Source organism: Phascolarctos cinereus, unplaced genomic scaffold (assembly GCF_003287225.1).
Source record: "Phascolarctos cinereus isolate Bilbo 61053 unplaced genomic scaffold, phaCin_HiC Scaffold_5;HRSCAF=322, whole genome shotgun sequence".
Classification (NCBI taxonomy): domain Eukaryota; kingdom Metazoa; phylum Chordata; class Mammalia; order Diprotodontia; family Phascolarctidae; genus Phascolarctos; species Phascolarctos cinereus.
In genome coordinates this window covers 360,610,321-360,624,151 of record NW_027555958.1, presented here as the reverse complement: position 1 = coordinate 360,624,151, position 13,831 = coordinate 360,610,321, and the positions used below count along the sequence as shown (strand labels likewise).

Sequence of the window (13,831 nt, the reverse complement as noted above, 5' to 3'; positions counted from 1 at the left end):
GCTAAGGGCACTCCTCTAGCTGTTTAATTCATTCATTACTTTAAGGACTTTGTAATTGATACAATTAATAATTGTATTTATTTGGAATAATTAGTTATTACTAATTTGTAGGTTTTTAGGATATGTTATTCTGAATACTGTTGTCTCTCAGACTGTGTTATTATTATGTAGAATTTTATTATATAGAACTGTAGTTGGGGGGGATTTATTTTGTAGCCTGAAACTTTGTTGAAGCTAATAATTGTCTCTCAATTAGTATCTTTGCTGATTCCCTAGCGTTTTCCAAGTATCAGCAAATAGAGGTAGTTTTATCTCCTCTTTTTATGTCTTTATTTTATTGCTAGTATTTCCAGAACTGTATCAGATATAGTGGGGAGAATAAGCATCTTTGCTTTATAACTTCCCTCTGGGCCTATATTTTATCAGATTTTTAACATATGTGAGTGTTACAATTTTTCGTGCTTTTTTTTCCATATCTATTAAGACAATAATATAGTTTTGGATGTTTTTGTTTTTAATATGATTATGTTGATTATTTTTCTAATGTTGAACCATACTTGCATCCCTGTTATAAATCCAACTTAGCTAATAGTGAGTGATTTCTTGGATAAGTCATTGTAATCTGTTTGACAGGATTTTATTTAAACTTTTTAAATTAATGTTCTTTTATGATATTGGTCTATAGTTCTTCTATGTTTTATCTTTCACCATTTTAGGTACTAATTTTATATTCATTCCATAAAAGGATTCTGTTTGAGTACTTCCTCATTTTTGCAAAATAATTTGTGTAGTATCAATACTAATTATCTGTAAAAAAGTTTGATAGAATTCTCCTGCAGATGTCAGTAAGTACCAGGAATTTCCCCCCCTCCTTTGGTAGTTCTTTACAACTCATTCTATTTCCTTTTCTGAGGTTGAGTTATTTAAGCTCTCTTGTTCTAACAGTTTGTGTATTTTTTTTATTGTTGAAGATATTTCTTTATTTTTTTTGTTTTCTTAGTTTTGTTTGCATATAACTATGTGTAATAATTGGCTCTGGTTATTCTTTTTCTTCTGGTTTGTTGTCATTTCACCTTACTTATTTCCTATTTTGTTGGTTTTATTTTCTGCCCTCTTTTGAATCATATTTGCTAAAGGTTTATCAATTTTATTAATCTTTTCAGAGAACCAGCTTTTAGCTTTATTTATTGTTTCTGTATTTTTTGTTTCCAGCTTATGTGTTTCTCTTCCCTTTTTTAATATCTCTTTTTGCTTATTATAATTTTATTTGTTGGCTTATTTTAAATGCACAGACACACACACATACATATATATATATGTGTATATATATATGTATATGTATATATACATATACATATATATATATAAAACATATATATATCAATTCATTAATCATCTCTTCTTCAGTTTTGTTAATGTATGTTTTTAGGAATAGTATTTTTCCCCCGAGGACTATTTTAGCTGCATTCCAGAAATTTTGATGTGTTGTTTCAGCATTATTATTTTATTTTGCATAATTATTGTTTCTATGATTTGGCCTTTGATGCACTTACTAGTTAGGATTTCCTTTTTAAGTCTTCATTTGAATCTGTGTCTTTTGTTTGTGATCCCTAAGCCAGTTAACTGTTTTTCTTGCATTATGTTCTGTAAAGGATGTATTTGATATTTTCTGCCTTTTTACATAAATTATTTGCAATATCTCTGTGCCTTAGTTACATGATCATTTTTTTTAACTTCCATATTATCCTTAGAAATATGTATATTCTTTTGCAGTGCCATTTGAAGGCACCATAAGTCTTTTAGCTCTAGTTTCTCCAGAAATTTGTTCAGTCCATGTTTTTCCTTTTCACTATCTTTCTTTTATAATTATTCAAAGCTTTTTTCCTGATCCCAAGGTTGACATTGAAATCTCCTGTTACTACTGTTACTCTCAATGATGTTTTGTAACTCAGTGTTTCCTTTATTAATTTGTATGCTAAGAAATTTAGAATATGTCAGCTTAATATTGATATTGGTTTGTTGCTTTTGGTTCCTTTCAGCATATTGCAGTTTCCTTGTTTGTGGCTACTCATGAGGGAGTGAGTGCTTGATCATAAGTTCTAAGGCAGAAAGAAGCACTAATTCTTGCAGCTCCAGGATAGCAAGGGACATGGTCAAAGTTCCATGGCCAAGAAGAACATGTTAGCAGCTATGGGGGGAACAAGGTCTCCAGTAAAAACTGGAGTACAGACCAGGAGAACAGTGACCACTTAGATCATACCTGGATCATGCCACCTTTGAAGCACTGAAAAACTACAGAATGCCTAGAGCTAACTTGAAAACAGCAGCAAAAAAACCCTGAAGCTTGGGACAATGCCCCCTCCATCTCAGGAGCATAGTTCAACTTTAAAATAAGGTTGAAAGTGAAGAAATAGGCTAGGGATACAGACTTCCGGGAGACAGGAAGGTGGAGTAAGAACAAACTCCAGGAGGCACAGCTCCAGACAGGCAGGCAGGCAGGTGTCCGCCAACATCCAAACCTCCTGGTACTTCAGCACAACTCCAGGAGGCATGACTCGAGGTGGGCAGGCATCCTTCAGCAGCCAAACCTTCCAGTATTTCAAAGCAGCTTGGTAGAGCAGGCGTCCTCCAGGGGCCAGACCTATATCCCACCCCAAGAGATTCAGTGTTGCTGACCCCAGCTTAGCACCAGGTAAGCTACCAGACCCCTACAGCCTCCAGTTGCCAGCACCTTAGGCCCCAGCACACAAAATCAGTGACCAGGTCCTTGCCCCCAGCATAAGAGGCTTAGGTCAGTGCCCCCTGTGCTCCAGCAAGAGAGCTCAATTTTAAAAGCCAGGAAATAGGCAAACACCGTGAGCAAAAAAGCAGAAATAGATAGTGACCATAGGTTCATACTGTGGGACCAGGGAAGGTCAAAACACAAAATTCAGAAGAGGACAGCATTGTCAGGATACCCACATCTGAAATCTTAAAGGGGAATAATATTCATATTTGTATTTCTGAAGCCCAAAAAGCCATCTTGGAAGAGCGCAAGAAGGATTTTAAAAGTCAAACAAAAGAGGTAGAAGAAAAAATGAGACAAGAAATGAGAGGTATGCAAGAGATAGTCAATAACTTGGAAAAGGAATGGCAAAAATTGACTGTGCAAAACAACTCCTTAAAAAATAGAATTGGCCAAATGGAGAAGGAGGTATGAAAACTCACTGAAGAGAACTCCTTTGTAAAGTAAAATGGACCTGGGGCAACTAGGTGACGCAGTTGATAGAGCATCAGCCCTGGAGTCAGGAGGACCTGAATTGAAATCCAACTTCAGGTGGTTGACACTTTCTAGCTGTGTGACCTTAGACAAGTCACAACTATATATCACCCCCCCCAAAAAAAAAAGCAAAATGGGCCACATGGAGAAGGAGGTACAAAATCTGATTGAAGAAAACAAATCATTAAAAATTAGAATTGGGCAAGTGGAAGCTAATGACTCTATGAGACATCTAGAATCAGTCAAAGTCAAAACAGTAAAAAAAAAAAAAGTGGAAGAAAACATAAAATATCAAAAATGACCAACCTAGAAAATAGATCCAGGAGAGATAATTTTAAAATTATTGGTCTACCTGAAAGCCATGATGAAAAAAAGAGCCTCGACAGCATCTTTCAAAAAATCATCAAGGAAAACTGTCCTGAGTTCTAAACTAGAGGGTAAAATAGTCATCAAAAGAATCCTAGTCACCTCCTGAAAGAGATCCCAAATTGAAAATACTAAGAAATATTGTAGCCAAATTCCAAAATTATCAGGTCAAAGAGAAAATACTGCAAGCAGGCCAGAAAGAAACAATTTAAATATCATGGAACCACCATCAGGATTACGCAGGACCTTGCAGTTTCTACATTAAAAAAATTGGAGGGATTGGAATATGATATTCAATAAGGCAAAAGAACTTGGATTACAACTAAGGATCAAGTACTCAGTGAAAATTGAGCAGACTGTTTCAGGGGAGGAGATGGACATTCAATGAAATAGGGGACTTCCAAACCTTCCTGAGGAAAAGACCAGAGCTCAACAGAAAATCTGATCTTCAAATACAAGACTCGAGAGCTATAAAAAGGTAATCAGGAAAGAGAAAAAAAAAAAAAGAAAACGTTATTCAATGAGAGTAACCTGTTTACAATCCAACATGGGAAGGTAACGCTTGTAACGTAACTCTTGAGAACGGTATCTTTATTATGAGACTTAGAAGGGGTATACATAAACTGAGGGCTTGGGTATAAGTTGACTTTGATATGATGATAAAAATTCTAATTAAGTGGTGGAAAGGGATTGTACTGGGAAAAGAGGAAAGGAGGAGGCAAAAAAGAGTAAATTACATCACATGAAGAGGCATAACGACATTCAGTAGAGGGAATGAAGAGAGGGAGATGAGCATTGGTTGAACCTTACTTTCATCAGATTTGGCTCAAAGATGGAATAGCATAATCAGTTACTTATAGAAACCTAACTTACTTTATAGGAAGTAGGAGGGGGAAGGGGAAATTAAAGGGAGAGAGTGGATAGAAGGGAGGAAAGAAGTAGTAAGGGAAGGGGGGAAGAAAAGGGAAGGGTCTGATAGAAGGCAGAGCAGATTGAGGGAGGCGGTGGTCAAAAGCAAAACTCTAGTGAGGAGGGGAAGTGAGAAAGCATAAACAGGGGAATAGGGTGGAGGGAAAGACACAGATAGTAATCATAACTGAATGTGAATGGGAGAAATTCAGCCATAAAATGGAAGTGGAGAGCAGAGTGGATTAAAAACCAAAATCCTACAATATATTGTTTACAAGAAACATATTTGAAGCAGAGAGATACATGCAGAGTAAAGGTAAAAGGCCAGAGTAGAATATGCTTCAGCTGAAGTAGAAAAAGCAGTTGTAGCAATCCTGATCTTAGACAAAGCAAAAGGAAAAATAGATCTAATTAAAAGAGATAAGGAAGGAAACTATATCTTGCTAAAAGGTACCATAGACAATGAAGTAATATCATTATTAAACACATATGCACCAAGTGGTATAACATCCAGATTCTTAGAGGAGAAGCTAAGGGAGTTACAGGAAGAAATAGATGCTGGTTTCATATAAAAAATATATGTATTATTTATTATATACTTACTGTTAGACACTACATCTGGAGATAAGGAAGAAAATATGAAATAAAGAGTAACTGGAGGAAGGCACTAATGTTAGGGATGATTAGGAAAAGCCTTAATGGAGGTTGAGTTGCGCTTTGAGTGCAGGTAGGGTTCCAAGAGGTAGAAGTGAGGAGAAAAAGCATTCCATACATGGCAATCTGTGCTAAGGCATGGGGGCTGGAAATAGAATAGAAATCTCCAGGTCAGGTTAGGCCAGTTCAGTTAGAACATAAATTGTGACAAAGTAATATGGAAACAATTGGGAAGAGTTGGTTGGAGCTAGCTTATGAAGGATTTAATTTTTTTTTATTCTGAACTTAAAAAATACAACAAGCATTTCCATAACAAAACAGAACAATTCCTATTTTGTCCCAGAGATATGATGGGACACTGATTCTTCCTAAGCAGTGGAGTGTCATAGTTAGATTTGAGCTTTAGAAATATCAACTTGGTCACTTTTTAAAGGATGCAAGGGGCAGGAAGAATTAGTAGGCTATTAAAATAGTCAGTGATAGAGGTGCTGAAGTCTTGATCTAGGGTAGTGGCCATTGAATGGAGAGAAAGAAATAGGTGCCAGAGATATGGAAGTCAAGGAAGAAGAAGAAATACCTGAGATTGAGTCCTAATTTGTGAAGGTGAATGAATGGAAAGATGATGGTAGCCTGGCTAGAAACAGGGAAGTTAAGAGGAGGGGTGATTTTAGGAGAAAAGATGAGTCCTGTTGTATAAGTGAACATTAAAATCTTGAAGAAATTTAGCACTAATACTGAGTCCCATTTGGAATTTTTGTTTTGACATCAGTAGGATTTCTTTTTTCTTTGACTTAGCTGCTTTTAGATCAGTGTAATTTTCCTCCATGTGGTTAATTTCACTTAATCACAATTGTCTTACAGAGGTTGTGTTATTTTATGCGATGTCCCCTACTTGGCAAAGAAGAAATCCAAATGAATTCATAACAATCTAGAAATTCCTGGCACGTAGTAGGTGCTTAGTAAGTGCTTGTTGATCGAGCTTTTGGCTCCTCGGATCAGCTATATAAGATAGATATGAAGCATTGAAAAATTGATTTGGATCTTGGCCCAATTTTAGTTTATAAGGGTAACATTTTCAATTTGGGATAGCTTTCCTTTTCTTTCTTTTGATTGATAGCATTTATCATTCAATTTTATTCTATTCTAAATTCTGATTCTATTTATCATAGCCTTTTAAAAATATTTATTTATTTACTTTTGGTTTTCAACATTCTCTTCCGTAAGATTTTGAGTTATAAATTTTCTTCCCTTCCCTCCCCTCACCCCTCCCCAAGATGTTGTGCAATCTGATATAGGTTTTCCATATATATTCATATTAAACATATTTTCACTTCAGTCATGCCATAAAGAACAATTAGAATGAACGGGAGGAAGCACAGAAAAGAAGAAACAAACAAAAAGAGAGAGAGCAAATGTTATGCTTTGGTCTGTATTCAGACTCCATAGTTCTTTTTCTGCTTGTAGATAGCATTTTTCATCATGAAATTTTTTTTTTTAGTTGTCTTGGATCCTTGCATTGCTAAGAAGAACTAAGTTTATCACAGCTAGTCATCACACAGTGTGACTGTTACTGTGTACAATGTTCTGGTTCTGCTCACTTCATTTAGCATCAGTTCATGTAAGTCTTTCCAACTTTTTCTGAATTCCTCCTGCTCATCCTTTCTTATGGAACAATAGTATTCCATTACATTCATATGTCACAGCTTGTTCAGCTGTTCCCCAGCTGATGGGGAATCCCCTCAATTTTCAGTTCTTGGCCACCACAAAAAGAGCTGCTATCTTTGTACTTGTGGGTCCTTTTCCTTTTCCTTTTTTTTTTTTTTGGCTAGGCAGTGGGGTTAAGTGACTTGCCCAGGGTCACACAACTAGTGTTATGTGTCTGAGGCTGGATTTGAACTTGGGTCCTCCTAAATCCAGGGCTGGTGCTCTATCAGCTGTGCCACCTAGCTGCCCTACGCTTTTTTTCTTTCACCCCTAATCTTAGTGGAAGTGTTCAGGCTTACCCCATTACCTATAATGCTTGCTGATGGTTTTTGCTAGATGCTACTTATCATTTTAAGGAAGACTCCACATTCATTCCTATTCTCTCCAATGTTTTTAATAGGAATGGATGTTGTATTTTGTCAAAGACTTTTTTCTGCATTTATGGAGATAATCATATGATTTGTTAGTTTTGTTGTTGATATGGTCAGTTATACTGATAGTTTTCCTGATATTGAATCAGGACTGCATTCCTTGTATAAATCCTACTAGGTCATAATGTATTATCCTCCTGATAAATTTTTGTAATCTCTTTACTATTTTTTTTTTAATTTTTGCATCTATATTCATTAGGGAAATTGTTCTGTAATTTTCTTTCTCTGTTTTGACTCTTCCTGGTTTAGGTATTAGCACTATATTTGTATCATGAAAAGAATTTGGTAGGACTCCTACTTTGTCTGTTTTTCCAAATAGTGTATATAGTATTGGAATTAATTGTTCTTTAAATATTTGATAGAATTCACTTATAAGTTTGTCTGGCCCTGGAGATTTTTTCTTAGGGAGTTCCACTGATGGCTTGTTCAATTTCTTTTTTCTGAAATGGGGTTATTTAAGTATTTTATTTCTTCTTCCATTAATCTGGGCAATTTATATTTTTGTAAATATTCATCCATTTCACTAAGATTGTCAAATGTATTGGCATACAATTGGGCAAAATCACTCCTAATTATTGTTTTAATTTTCTCTGGGTGGTGAATTCATCTTTTTCATTTTTGATACTGGTAATTTGGTTTTCTTCTTTTTTTTTAATCAAATTACCCAAAGGTTTATCTATTTTATTGTGTTTTTTTCCCCCCATAAAACCAGGTCTTAGTTTTATTTATTAGTTCAATAGTTTTCTTAATTTCAGTTTTCTTAATTTCTCCTTTGGTTTTTCAGAATTTCTGATTTGGTATTTCATTGGGGATTTTTAATTTGTTCTTTTTCTAGCTTTTGTAGTTGCATGCCCAGTTCATTGATCTCCTCTTTCTTTATTTTATTTATGTAAGCATTTAAAGATATAAAACTTCTCCCAAGAACCACTGTCACTGCATCCCATAAATTTTGGTATGGTGTCTCATTATTGTCATTCTCTTGGATGAAGTTATTGATTGTCTCTGTGATTTGTTGTTTGACCCACTCATTCTTTAGGATTAGCTTATTTAGTTTCCAATTAATTTTTAGTCTGTCTTTCCATGGCCCTTTATTACATGTCATTTTTATTGCATCATGATTTGAAAAGGGTGTATGTAATCTTTCTGCATTGGATTGTGAGGTTTTTATGCTCTAATGAATGATCACTTTTTGTGTAGGTGGCCTGTACTGCTGAGAAAAGGTATATTCCTTTCTATCTCCATTTAGTTTTCTCCAGAGGTCAACCATATCTAACTTTCCTAAAATTCTATTCACCTCCTTAACTCTTTTCTTATTTATTTTGTGGTTAGGTTAATCTGATTCTGAGAGAGGGAGATTGAGGTCCCACACTAACATAGTTTTGCCATCTATTTCTTCTTGTAACTCCCTTAACTTCTGTAAGAATCTAAATGCTATACCACTTATTGTATATATGTTGAATAATGATATTATTTCATTGTCTATGGTACTTTTTTAGCAGGATATAGTTTCCTTCCTTATCTATTTTAATTAGATCTAGTTTTGCTTTTGCCTTGTCTGAGATCAGGATTGCTACCTCTGCTTTTTTTTTTTAATTTCAGTTGAAATATAATATATTCTTCTCCAGCCTTTCACTTTTACTCATGTGTATCCCTCTGCTTCAAATGTATTTCTTGTAAACAACATATTGTAGGATTCTGTTTTTTAATCCACTCTGCTCTTCGCTTCCATATTATGGTTGAATTCATCCAATTCACATTCATAGTTATGATTACTGTGTCTTTCTCTGCATCCTGTGTTCCCCCCTTTTATGCTTTTCCTTCTCCTTTTCTCTCTTTCACTCCTCACTGGTGTTTTGCTTCTGACCACCGCTTCCCTCAGTCTGCCCTCCCTTCTATTTAACCCCTCCCTTTAATTTCCCCTTCCCCCTCCTTCCCATAAAGTAAGTTAGGTTTCTGTAAGTAACTGATTATGCTATTCCGTTTTTGAGCCAAATCTGATGAAAGTAAGGTTCAACCAATGTTCGTCTCCCTTCCTTCTTTCCCTCTATTGTAATAGGTCTTTGTTCCTCTTCATGTAATATAATTTACCCTTTTCTGCCTCCTCCTTTCCTCTTTTCCCAGTATAATGCCTTTTCACCTCTTAGATTTTTTATCATCACATCTAAGTCAACTTATACTCAAGCTCTCTATCTATGTATACCCCTTCTGAGTGTCATGATAAAGATACATTTCTCAAGAGTTACAGATGTCATCTTCCCATGTTGGGTTGTAAGCACTTTGCCCTTATTGAATAACATGTTTTCTTTTTTCTTTCCTGATTACCTTTTTATGCCTCTCTTGAGTCTTGTATTTGAAGATCAGATTTTCTGTTGAGCTCTGGTCTTTTCATCAGGAAGGTTTGGAAGTCCCCTATTTCATTGAATGTCCATCTGCTCCCCTGGAAGATTATGCTCAATTTTGCTGGCTAGTTGCTCCTTGGTTGTAATCCAAGCGCCTTTGCTTTATGGAATATCATATTCCAAGCCCTTGTAGAAGCTACATGGTCCTGCATAATCCTAACTGTAATTCCACGATATTTAAATTGTTTCTTTCTGGCTGCCTGCAGTATTTTCTCCTTAACCTGATAATTCTGAAATTTGGCTACAATATTCCTTGACATTTTCTTTCTGGGATCTCTTTCAGGAGGTGATTTTTGGATTCTTTTGATGACTGTTTTACCCTCTGGTTCTAGGACCTCGGGGCAGTTTTCCTTGATGATTTCTTGAAAGATGCTGTCCAGGCTTTTTTTTTTTTTAATCATGGTTTTCAGGTAGACCAATAATTCTTATTTTTTTCCCCTAGATCTACTTTCCAGGTCAGTTGTTTTTCCAATGAGATATTTTATGTTATCTATTCTTTCAATTTTGTTCAACTGATTCTTGATGACTCCTAAACTCATTAGCTTCCACTTGCCCAATTCTAGTTTTTAATGAATTATTTTATTCAGTTAGCTTTTGTGCCTCCTTTTCCATTTGGCCAATTGTAATTTTTAGGGCATTGTTTTGTACAGTCAATTTTTGTCCTTCCTTTTCCAAGCTGTTCACTCTTTCTTGCATACCTCTCATTTCTTTTCCCAATTTTTCTTCTACTTCTCTTATTTGACTTTTAAAATTTTTCTTGAGCTCTTCCAAGAAGGCTTTTTGGGCTTGAGGCATATTCATATTCCCCTTTGAGGTTTCAGATGTGAGTATCTTGACAATGTTGTCCTCTTTTGAATTTGTGTTTTTAATCTTCCCTGTCCCTGTAGTAAGAATCTGTTACTATTGTCTGTTTCTGCTTTTTGTTCACGATGTTTGCCTATTTCCTGGTTTTTAAAGTTGAGCTCTCCTGCAGGAGCACAGGGGGCGCTGTCCAGTGCTTCTTGTCACTGCATTTGTGCACTGGGGCCTAAGGTGCTGGCAGCTGGAGGCTGTAGGGGTCTAACAGCTGCTAGTGGTGGTGTTTGTCATGTGCTGAGTCCAGGTGTGTTTTTGCTGCATTTCCTCTGTGCTACACTGAAGCTCTCAGGGGCATGGGATCTGGGCCATGGAGGTTGCCTGCCAGCCTAGAGCTGTACTGAAGCACAGGGAGGTTCAGTTGCTAGAGGATGCGTGTTTGTCAGTGCACATGTTGGTTCTCTGAGGTAGTCTGATGGTTCTCCTGGCTATGCCAAGGCACACAGAGGTTCTGGTGTTGTCACTTTCCTGCTCCACCAGCCTAGGGCTCAGAATCTCCTGCTGGTTTGCTGAGGTGTGGCTTGCCACTGGCTTTCCGTGAGGCTTCCCATCCTATACTGGTCCCTTTCCACCAGAGCAAGAGGGACCTTTCCAGTTAATTCCCCAGGCCTCACAGGCTAAAAGAGTACTGCGCCCATCTTTCTGCTGGCTCCATGGTGTTCCAGGATTTTTCCTGGGACAATATTTTCTGGGTTTTTAGATGTTAATAAAGGCGGAGTGATAACGACTTACTGCTTGCTCTGCCATCTTGGCTCTCAGAAGTCTTTATTACAATCTTAATTATACTAGTGATATATGACCTCATCATCTTCATTTTAGTTATGAGAATTAAATGAATAAGTAGTTCCAACTTGGCTGATAAACCAAATATACTCGACCTTCAAATTAATGTCTCGTTAGGACACTGGTTGAAAGTTTTAATGAAAGTTCAAAACTTAAGTGGGCTTTGAAATAAATAGCCCTTCTCTTCTTAGATTTTATCCCTAGAGAAGAGAGTATCGTGGCAGTGTTAGATAAACACCTGGCTATGACTTTAAAAAAAAAAAACACAGAAAAGCATCTCAAGCTGCTCAACTATCCTAATGATATATTCTTTCCGTATTTATTTTACTAAATAGTGCCTGTTTGAAGTACTAAAAAGAAAATGACATAGACTTTTTCTTAATGACTTTGTTTTTCTATTTATGTGAACAACACAAACAATAAACAGATAACTCATTACAGTAAATTGATTTTACAAAGTGTGAAAGATTCACTGGAACAGGTTAACTTCTATTTGATAAAATTTTACAAAGCCTTGCATTGAGTTTTAGGATACTTTTTAGCTCTAGGCTGCTTTAAAGGTCTTTAAGCATTTGTATGTGAAGATACAGGTGATGTTCTAATATTTTATGTAAGTGATTTGGACTTTTGTTTTAATTACTGCTTAGACTAATATAATTTGTTTCCTCTAGGAGGATTTTCAATGGGTGGATGCATGGCACTGCATTTAGCATTTAGGAAGCATCATGATTTAGCTGGAGTATTTGTACTTTCTAGTTTTCTCAATAAAACATCTGCTGTTTATCAGGTAAGTTACAAACTTAAAAAAATACTTTGTACAGCATATGTAGATTGCTGCTAAAAAAAAAGATAATTTAACAACAATAATAACTGAACTACACAGCATTTTCTGGGGATTAATGATAATTGTGAAGTTGGTGGATTGTGGCCAATTGATAATAAAAATACTGAAAACATTATTAAGTAAAACATTTGAGGGAAAAGATTTGTAAATCCCACTGCACTCTCTGTGGCAAAGCATATGAATATGCTATATATATATATATATATATATATATATATATATATATATATACACACATATATATGTATATATACACACATATATATGTATATGTATATATATATACACACATATATATGTATATGTATATGTATATGTATATATATACATATATATATGTATATGTATATATATATGTATATGTATATGTATATGTATATATATATGTATGTATGTATGTGACAAAGTTATGTCAAATTTTGTACAGTGTATCATGAACAAGCTACATGGCAGCTTGTCATTTATAAAATTTTTCAACAGCAATTTTTTTTTCTGTTGAAGTGTTGGAGGAATTTATTAGTAGATACTTCTTTATCGAGAGTAGATACTACATAGGAGGCATAGCAATTCATTCAAGCATATAAATTCCCTTATCCTTCCATCTTCTTCTCTGTCCTTTACCTTGGTCAGGCAATCCATTCTTCCCCTTCAGGAAAAAGGGACTGTGGTTCTCCACTCTTAACCGCTAAAGTAGGTACGCCATATTATCTCCTTGATTCCATTAATAGAGAGCGTACATGAGTCACTTCTTCAGCTTCTAGGTGATTAGGCCATGTGAACTTTAGGAGTTCTGCCAACCCGTTAGCCAACGCCTGATCCTGGTGCTCTTGTGAGAAACTTGAATCTAAGACAGTTTTACTGTATCTTCTTCACCTTAGCTATTTTCTTAATGATGTAGCTTTAAGAAGATCAGAATTTTATGCTAACCCCTCAGTTTCTAAGCCATCTTTGTCCTGTTCATGGGTGATAGTTAATTAAATTGTTGATATAGAACTTCTTTTTTTCCTTCCTTCTCACTAGGCTCTTCAAAAGAATGAAGGTACACTTCCTGAATTATTTCAGTGCCATGGCACTACTGATGAGTTAGTTCTTCATTCATGGGGTGAAGAGACAAATTCAATTTTGAAATCATTGGGAGTAAGCACAACATTTCATAGCTTTCCAAATCTTTATCATGAGCTAAGCAGAAGTGAGCTAGAAAAATTAAAGTCTTGGGTTCTTGAGAAGCTACCAAAAGAAATAGAAAAACCAAATTAATAAATCAAGTATTTATGTTTTTAAATTGTATGTATTTGTGATGTCCTTATTATGAGTAGTAAACTTTGCTGTCAAAATGTTGTATAAGCAGTTATGACTCCAATTAAACTTTTAAAACTGATATCATGTGTCTAATCTAAAACTTGTATCTAATCATTCTTTATGTTGACTTTCTCACTTTTTGTACTTTTCCCTCTATTACCAATAGTAACTTAATGCCTCACAGTAGTAGCTCTGTAGTTTGTAGAGTTAGACAATTTCACAAAATTATCTTAAATGATCTCTATAATATCTCTATGTGCAATTTGTATGTAACAAGATTAGAAGGGGCAGGGTAGTCTGAGGTTGATCACTTCTATTTATAGGTTAA

The 13,831-nt window shown here is 35.4% G+C and overlaps 1 protein-coding gene across 1 annotated transcript in view; it reads left to right on the top strand.

Annotated features, from left to right (window-relative positions):
• The window catches only part of LYPLAL1 (lysophospholipase like 1), a 51,737-nt gene extending 38,155 nt beyond the window's left edge, over positions 1-13,582 (top strand). Inside the window, exons 4-5 of the mRNA XM_020982251.2 lie at positions 12,032-12,147; positions 13,225-13,582. Of these exons, the coding sequence (XP_020837910.1) occupies positions 12,032-12,147; positions 13,225-13,461 (353 nt within the window). The 3' untranslated portion in view covers positions 13,462-13,582. The remainder of the gene's footprint in view (positions 1-12,031; positions 12,148-13,224) is intronic.
• Positions 13,583-13,831: the final 249 nt, after the last annotated feature.